Source organism: Centropristis striata, chromosome 16, assembly GCF_030273125.1.
Source record: "Centropristis striata isolate RG_2023a ecotype Rhode Island chromosome 16, C.striata_1.0, whole genome shotgun sequence".
NCBI lineage: Eukaryota > Metazoa > Chordata > Actinopteri > Perciformes > Serranidae > Centropristis > Centropristis striata.
Window position 1 is genome coordinate 5222533 of NC_081532.1, and position 9172 is coordinate 5231704.

Sequence of the window (9172 nt, forward strand, 5' to 3'; positions counted from 1 at the left end):
AATGAGAGGCAAGGTCCTTGTTCTTTGCATTTGCAGTGTGTCAGTGGATGGACTGAAGATTATCACTGGGTAGCTTGGATATCGAAGAAAACTTGAACTTCCCCTGCAAGTTCTTGAGTTATAATAAGCATATTTTTCTTGGATTTCTAAGGAATTGTGAAAAACTTTATTCATAATGAATCAGTGATAATGATATCAGGAAGTGAAATGTGTGTATTATGTCTGTGTGTTATGATGCAATGAAGTTATGATCACTTTTTTTTTTTTTTTTTTTAGACAATACTTCACACATAATGATCCTTTTGAAAATCCATTGCTGTAAATAAACTACCCAACAGCAGGTAAATAAGTTAAAATGATCACAACCTTAAAAATCTACAGCAGTAAAATTCAACTTACACTTACCAAAAACATAATATATAATAGTAATATACTGACAGGGGATATTGTACTACTAAATGAATAGGCCTTTTAATACATTTTGCTTATAATACTCACCTATTTTTAATTAAAGGCTTAATTACAGCATTTTTTAAAAACTTCTAGAGTATTAACAGTGTTGAATCAGTACTTTTATTTCAGTACAGGGTTTGGATATTTCTTCCACCACTGCTTACCTCCTAGAGATCTTGTGTGTATGAGCTGCAGATTTGTGTATGGTTAATATAAATGCAAATACCAGAACGACCACAATAAAACACCCCTCAGATCCTCACTAATGTATAATAAGTAGAGATATGTACAGAGAATGTTTATGGCTTGTACTTATGTGTTGATTGCTGTAATAAGACACTTCAGATTATGTAATAAAACAATTGGTGCAAAGGCCACACAGAACTCTGGTATATCTGAAATCCTCAAACATGTGTGAACAGTTTACTGCACTTCCATAATTGTCCACTAGAGGGCGTCACATATCCACAAACAGTCTGCAGCACTTAGACTAGAAAGCAAAAGCACTTGCAAAAATCTCTTATTAGTGACAAAGCTCTTGAGCAGCATGTTTCCCTGCTGTCAGCTTTTCTCTAAAGTTTTGGCTTTTCCACAAGTTTCCATTTCCAATTTAATGCATCAACCCTTTTTTTAGCAAAGGTAAAATAAAACACCTCGAAGTGTATTAACATGATTTTACTTTTTTGCTGAGATTTTTCTAATTTAGCTTTGTGCATCTAGCATTTGTAATGCAATCTTTTGTTTACTGTTTTTTTTATTTATTTATTTGTATTTTTATCTGTGTTTTTTGTAATTTCTTTGATTTTTGGGGTTTTTTATGTGTGAGTTTTTTAATTTTTGTGTGTTTTTTGTATTTTTATTATCTTTTTGGTGTGTTTTGAGTGTGTTTGTATGTGTTTTTTTGTATTTTTGTGTGTGTTTGGTGCGTTTTGAGTGTGTTTGTATGTGTTTTTTATTGTATTTTGTGTGTGTTTTTGGTTTGTTTTTCATGTTTTATGTGTGTTTTTTGTATTTTTTGTGTTCAAAATGTTGACCCAGTAATTGAAAATGAAAAAAATAATAATCAGGTCATATAGGTGAGGTTGTGCTGAAAACAATGATACCAACACATCATGGTAACGATTTTTAAGTGGTATAAAAGGAGTCAATCATTAAGAGAAGAAGGAACTGTTTCTCTGTTCAATTCAAATATGCCCTTCTCATGACACCTAACCAACACTTCTCTCACCAAAAATATAAATAGTCTGACAGCATGAGCTGAAGTGAAACCACAGTCAAATGTGTCGCCAGCTAGTCCACTGTTACAGGTCACACAGAGTTCGTTAAAAACATTCTTTTCCTACTCAGACTTTATTCAAATGATGAATGCCATCAGATTTGCATTAAAATCCCAGTTGTTTTGGGCCTGCATAGAGAAGGTTTTCCATAACAGAAGTGTGATGTTTGGCAAATAATCCCTCATGGAACAGCTGTTCCCTGTGAGCTGCTGCTGATAAAGGCCTACAGTACAGTATGCTAACAGTGCTGTAAACCTTGATAGCAGAAATGTGCAGTACAAGCAAAGTAAACTGTCAATTTAAACATGCAGGACGGCGTCATTATTACAGTATAATGCAACTACTGTAAGATGCATGTGTAGAGTTAATGTTTTTTAATTTATCTGCTTTTTACTTATTGGGTTTTTTCAGATGTCTGCATGCAAAAATAATTTTGGAACCTCAACACTTCTTTTGGAAGCCAACTAAGGTCCAACTTGCAAACTTCAGTAATGTAGCACATACACTGTGAATGCACTTTGCAGCTATTTTTAAAATAGCAGTCATTTTGTGTGCAGTAAACTTTTAAAATGAAAAAAATATATATTTACATGACTTTAAGAGTGTTTTGGAGTTCTTTAATAATTCCCATAACTTGCTATTCATGTTTAGCTATGTACTCTCTCTCACTCACTGTCTGTGTGTTACTGTTTTTTTTTCTCAGATTACTTTTTTTTTTTTTTTATCCCCTTCCTGTACAGTGAAAAATGCATTTTTCCAAATTTGGTGATTTTTGTATGTGAATTTCTGATAAATGGAATGATAAAGTGTTCCTTTGTGGCTTAAGGAAATTATTCTTCAGATAAACTATTTAAAAAAAAAACATTCGAATTAGGTGGGAAAGCTAAAAACAGGGCTATGACTAGAATATGACACATTGCTGTAGATTGTGGCAAAGTGCCACAGACAAAACATCAGAACTTTTTTAGAGACGGACTAATCCAATGTTGGCGTCAATCTTTTAATGAGATTTGTTGACAGAAAAAAACATATCTACACACTAGCAGCTGACAACTATGCCACATTTGAAGAAATGTCTAATTGTTATCTTCAGGATCATACACTGTAAAAATGTCCCGTTTTACAGAAAAAAACTGGCAGCTGTAGCTACCAGAATATTTCCGTCAAAAATACAGTACATATGTCAACATCTTTACAGAACAACTTGTACATTTGACATCCTAAAACTGTAGTAATTAAAAAAAATAAAATAATAAAAGTTGTAGATTATACCGTGCTTTACTGCTAATTTAACAGGATGATGCTGCTTTTATACTAATTATTTATGCAAAATGAAGACTTTACATGAAGATTTTGCTTATTGCGTATTGAATACCAGTAAATTAACATTCAGTTACTTTTTATTGCACACTACAGAACAACTTGTAAATTTTACTGGTTTACTCAAAGTTGTTTACATTTGTACTGTATTTTTTTTGCAGAATTATTCTGATAACCACAGCTGCCATTTTTTTCTGTAAAAGCAACAAAAATCATTATTTCTGTAAAAGCAACAGAACATTTTTACAGTGTACACTTTAAACTGGCAGCTGTAGTTACCAGAATATTTCCGTCAAAAATACAGTACATATGTCAACATCTTTACAGAACAACTTGTAAATTTTACTGGTATTCAATGCACAATAAGCAAAATCTTCATGTAAATTTTGCATAAATTAGTATAAAAGCAACATCATCCTGTTAATTTAGCAGTAAAGCACGGTATAATCTACAACTTTCATTTTTTTTTTTTAATTACTACAGTTTTAGGATGTAAAATTCACAAGTTGTTCTGTAAAGTTGCTGTATTTTTTACAGAATTATTCTGGTAACCACAGCTGCCTTTTTTTTCTGTAAAAGCAACAGAATTTTTTTTTTACAGTGTAGTCTATTTATTGTATAACTGTAAAGTTTACCTCAATGTTGTTGCATTATTCACTCCTGTACTTTATTGAACCTACACCACATCTTCCACTCTGCTCTTCCTCTTCACCTGGAAGAAGAGAACAACCTGATTGACATTTTCCTTCCCCATTCTCGTAACAAAGCAGTAAAGTAGAGGGTCTGCAAGGCAGTTGAGGCTCGAGATAGCAATGCTGATCTTGTACGGATAAATAAGCCATTCAACATTCCTGCAGTCGTCCACTATTGTGTGGACGAACATTAAAAAAACATATCTACACACTAGCAGCTGACAACTATGCCACATTTGAAGAAATATCAAATTATCTTCAGGATCATGCACTGTAAAAATGTCCCGTTGTTTTACAGAAAAAAACTGGCAGCTGTAGTTACCAGAATATTTCCGTCAAAAATACAGTACATATGTCAACATCTTTACAGAACAACTTGTACATTTGACATCGTAAAACTGTAGTAATTAAAAAAAAATAAAAGATCCTTTACTGCTAATTTAACAGGATGATGCTGCTTTTATACTAATTATTTATGCAAAATGTACATGAAGATTTTGCTTATTGTGCATTGAATACTAGTAAATAAACATTCAGAACTTTACAAGTTCTGTAAAGTTGCTGTATTTTTTGCAGAATTATTCTGGTAACCACAGCTGCCATTGTTTTTTTTCTGTAAAAATGAGTTTTTTTTTTTTTTTTACAGTGTAGTCTATTTATTGTCTAACTGTAACTTTATTGAACCTAGACCACATCTTCCACTCTGCTCTTCCTCTTCACCTGGAAGAAGAGAACAACCTGATTGACATTTTCCTTCCTCATTCTCGTAACAAAGCAGTAAAGTAGAGGGTCTGCAAGGCAGTTGAGGCTCGAGATAGCAATGCTGATCTTGTACGGATAAATAAGCCATTCAACATTCCTGCAGTCGTCCACTATTGTGTGGACGAACATAAAAAAACATATCTACACACTGGCAGCTGACAACTATGCCACATTTGAAGAAATATCTAATTGTTATCTTCAGGATCATACACTGTAAAAATGTTGTTTTACAGAAAAAAACTGGCAGCTGTAGTTACCAGAATATTTCCATCAAAAATACAGTACATATGTCAACATCTTTACAGAACAACTTGTACATTTTTTGAAAATTAAAGTTGTAGATTATAAAGTCCTTTACTGCTAATTTAACAGGATGATGCTGCTTTTATACTAATTATTTATGCAACATTTACATGAAGATTTTGCTTATTGTGCACTGAATTCCAGTCAAATTTACAAGCTGTTCTGTAAAGTTGCTGTATTTTTTGCAGAATTATTCTGGTAACCACAGCTGCCATTTTTTTTTACAGTGTAGTCTATTTATTGTACCTCAATGTTGCATTATTTACTTCTGTACTTTATTGAACCTACACCACATCTTCAACTCTGCTCTTCCTCTTCACCTGGAAGAAGAGAACAACCTGATTGACATTTTCCTTCCCCATTCTCGTAACAAAGCAGTAAAGTAGAGGGTCTGCAAGGCAGTTGAGGCTCGAGATAGCAATGCTGATCTTGTACGGATAAATAAGCCATTTAACATTCCTGCAGTCGTCCACTATTGTGTGGACGAGCATCATGACGTGGATGGGTCCGAAGCAGAACAGAAGGCAGAACAGAACGATTCTCAGCAAATTGGAAATCCGTTTCCGTTCCTGTTCCTCTGTGGCCTGGTTGGATTTCACCGCCTCACGGATCCCCCAGTGGGAGAACACGACCAGGAGAACGGGGACGATGAAGCCCAGGACGAAGCGTGCGACGTTAGCCCGAGCCAGGCTCTCTGACAGCGGGAGGACGATGTCGAAGCACATGGAGAACTTGTTGATTTCCCGGTACGAGTCGTCCCAGGTGATGGTGATGGCGTTGAAGCAGACCACCAACACCCAGATGGCCACACTGATCCCTGCTGCTGTGCTCACTTTCCTCCAGAAAGTGTACTTTAACGGGTGAACCACCGCCAGGTAGCGGTCGACAGCGATGCAGCAGAGGAGAGCGTCGCTGGTGTAAAAGTTGGTGAAAAGAAAATAGACAGATAGCACGCAGACGTAGCCTCCGTGGGCCCAAACTCCTTTCCACAGGAAGTCGAGCCACAGAGAGAGGCCGATAGTGAAGGTCAGGTCGCTCAGCGCCAGGTTGAAGAGATACACGCCGAGCTCGTTCTTCTGTCTGATGTGCTGCCAGGACACGTAGAGCGAGAAGGCGTTGGATGGGATGGCGGAGACGATGAGGGCCAGGTAGAAGAACATGAACGGCTTCCTCCTGGACGCGCTGTCAATAGAATAACATTCTGACTGGTTGATGGCCAGGCTGAGGTTTTCCATTGCAGATGTGGCGTTCATGTACTCGCACCTTGTAGAGAAAGAGGGAAGGATATAAGATAAGAGTAACCATATGCATGTAAATTCACTTTATTCATCAGATAGTAAACTTAAATAAGCAACATGGTCTCACAGGAATCCCTGAAATAGCCACGGATTTGCTTAACTCAAAATCCGTGGAATAGCCACGGAATCACTCAAATTTCCGTGAAACTGAGACGGATTTGTATTTGTATTTTTTGGCCTAAAACAGTGATTTAAGTTGGTAAAACTTGGAAATATAAATTATTGACATTTAGGGCAATAATGTAAGTTAGCACAACAAAGGAAGCCAGTTGTCTGCTCAAAAACAAGTTTGTGAGTTGTTGTTACTTATCTTTAAGTTTGGGTTCACAACAAGGGACAATAGTTCTGATAACTCTTATTTCTTTGTTGTGTAATGCGGGAAAGTGGTGAAATTCGGTCATTAGCAAAAGCTAGTGGCTAACTGATGCTAGCGGCGCTGCTTGTTACAGCTACAAGAGTAGCCATTAGCGTATCAATGCTAACTCAAAATTGTGGTCGCAACATTAGCTGACATTTCATAACGGCGTTACAATCGTGCCAATTCAGCACATTGCAGAAGTTAGCAGAAGTAAGGATTAAAAGTTATTAGAATGTACAATTATACGTTAGTACAACTTACAGTTGAGTTGAAAAAAATCTGAATTCAGAGTTGAGCAAACTCAAAAACAAAACTTAAAATATTTAGTTTAATTGTCCAACTTAAAATTTTATCGAAGTTTGTTGCCTTGAAATTTTGAGTTCACTCTAATAAATAAAACATTGGGTCAACAAAAAAAAGTATGTTAACGTTTTCCCCTGGAATTTTTAGGTTAAGCCAACTGCTGCTATTAAATTAATTCAAAGCAATATTTTCAGTCAGGTGAATTTCCTTTTCTAAGTAACATGAACTCAGTAATTGCATGAATGCAAGTATTTAAGTCGATCCAACATGTTTTTAAGTCAGGTGAAGAAGCTCATGCATGCAGGAAACTGGGCCATTTACACGTCATCAAATTGTATTTTACATTAACATAACTTAAAATTGAATTATTTTTTGATTAACTAAAAAATGTAAACTGACAGATAAAAAATAAACAATCTAATAGAAAAAGACATTTAACAATATACTATATACAACCTAGTGCAAATTAAGTGAATGTGCAGAGAGCAAATTATATGCAAAATGTGCAGAAAAGAAAGAAAACAACACATTGTTGTTGTGCTGGTGTTGTCCAGTCTTATGACAGCTGGAATGAATGACATGCGGAAGCGTTCCTTCTTACACTGTGGATGTAAGTCTTCATTAAATATAAGCCGTAATCATTTTAATTAGAAGAAATTAAATAAATGAAGTATGTCTTATTTCCACTTCCATTTAATTACTGACATAAATAAACTTTTCTATAATAATCTAATTTATTGAGATGCACCTGTACATCACCATGTCCAGTATAATATATGTACAGAAGTAGCCATTTTAGTATTATGTAGAGTTTTAATCTTAATGACACACTTTTAGTGCACTTCACTAATGAGCTTTGTGTTATTTTCTATTGTCAGACTACTCTCTCATTCGGTAACACTTTACAATAACCAACCCAGTGTTTATAGATGGTTTATAATCCAATTATTAACCATTTACAAAGTGCTATAAATATTTAATCTTTAAATGTTTTCAACCAATTTCTTAACGGTATATGAATCATTCAAAATCATTAACATACTTAATTAAATTAAAACGTATAGTTTATTAATGTTTTAGTTGCACTCATAACATTTTGATCATATTACGTAAAGTAACTTTAACTACATTTATAAGTGGCAAATAGATGGTATATTAATGTAAGTTTAAACATTAATAAATTCTGTATTTACCATTCTAAAAGGCCTATATACAGTTTATAAATGATGATTAAACATTAATAAACTATCTGTTTACCATTTATAAATGATGGTTATTGTAAAGTGTTACCAAGCATTTTAATCACTAACTCATGTAGCCGGTTTTAAAAACTCTGATGTTGCGTTTTTATTTCTGTAAGGAAGTTGTTTCACAACAAATCCTGCATCCTACCACCTGACAAAAACATGGTGCAACAGAAGCAATGTGGATCATATGTTATCTCTGATGGATTACCTATCTAGAACAAGCCATATTTTACAGCTTGCTGAAATAATAATAGGCAGCTTAATGGTCTACAACATTAAAACACTGGTATGTTTAGGTTTTCAAGTGTCATTCATACTTTAAAAGCACAGTCAATTCATATGAAGGTCTACTTACTCTTCAGTTGGCTCCGCTCCAAATTCTGTCCATAAAATTCATTTTTTCATCAAAATACAAACATTAAAACAGATGCAGATTGGACTCATCCAGCTGTCTAGTCCTCAGTGGTTAATCAGTCAGTTTAAAGAAACAGGAAGTCAGCCGCTGCCTCTTTGTCGCCCCTGACTACCGTATGTCATTTACTGGGTGACAGGCCACGACAGAGCAAACTACCGGTGGAAGTACCCAAATTAAATCTGCCATGTGGTTCTTGAAGTCTGTGAGTCCGCTTGCCTTTTGTTTGGTGTGTCAACAAAGAGATGGACTCTAGTAAAGGTGACACTGATATTATCTGATAAAGGAATACCTGTCTGTTTGACTAATTGTTTCCATAGCGTCGTTATGTTATTACTGAGCCTAAGGGCCCCTAAAGGAGAAGTACATATAGATTCTGTTTTCACCCATGTATGACCCAAACCCCAAAGTATTGATATGGTGAAAAATTTAACAGGTAAATGTATGTGTGTGTATAATTTAAACACACATATACATACACACACACACATATACACACACACACACACACACACACATATACATACACACACACACACACACACGTATATATACATCTATATACAAATACAGTACAGGCCAAAAGTTTGGACACACCTTCTCATTCAATGTTTTTCCTTTATTTTCATGACTAATGACATTGTAAATTCATCAAAACTATTAATGAACACATATGGAATTATGTACTTAACAAAAAAAGTGTGAAATAACTGAAAACATGTCTTATATTCTAGTAAGCAGTTATTT

General features: G+C 34.8%; 1 protein-coding gene across 1 annotated transcript; it reads right to left on the reverse strand.

Annotated features, from left to right (window-relative positions):
• Positions 1-3720: 3720 nt before the first annotated feature.
• On the reverse strand, positions 3721-8462 carry LOC131988611 (psychosine receptor-like). The gene is made up of 2 exons (XM_059353763.1): positions 8369-8462; positions 3721-6070 (listed from the first exon to the last, which is right to left on the reverse strand). Exon 2 carries the CDS (start codon positions 6058-6060, stop codon positions 5092-5094), a length of 969 nt encoding a protein of 322 aa, XP_059209746.1. The 5' UTR covers positions 6061-6070; positions 8369-8462; the 3' UTR covers positions 3721-5091.
• Between the last annotated feature and the right edge of the window lie 710 nt (positions 8463-9172).

Bases quoted from the DNA above. Each gene is read 5' to 3' on its own strand.
- LOC131988611 (XM_059353763.1), bottom strand. From the start codon at position 6,060: ATGAACGCCACATCTGCAATGGAAAACCTCAGCCTGGCCATCAACCAG.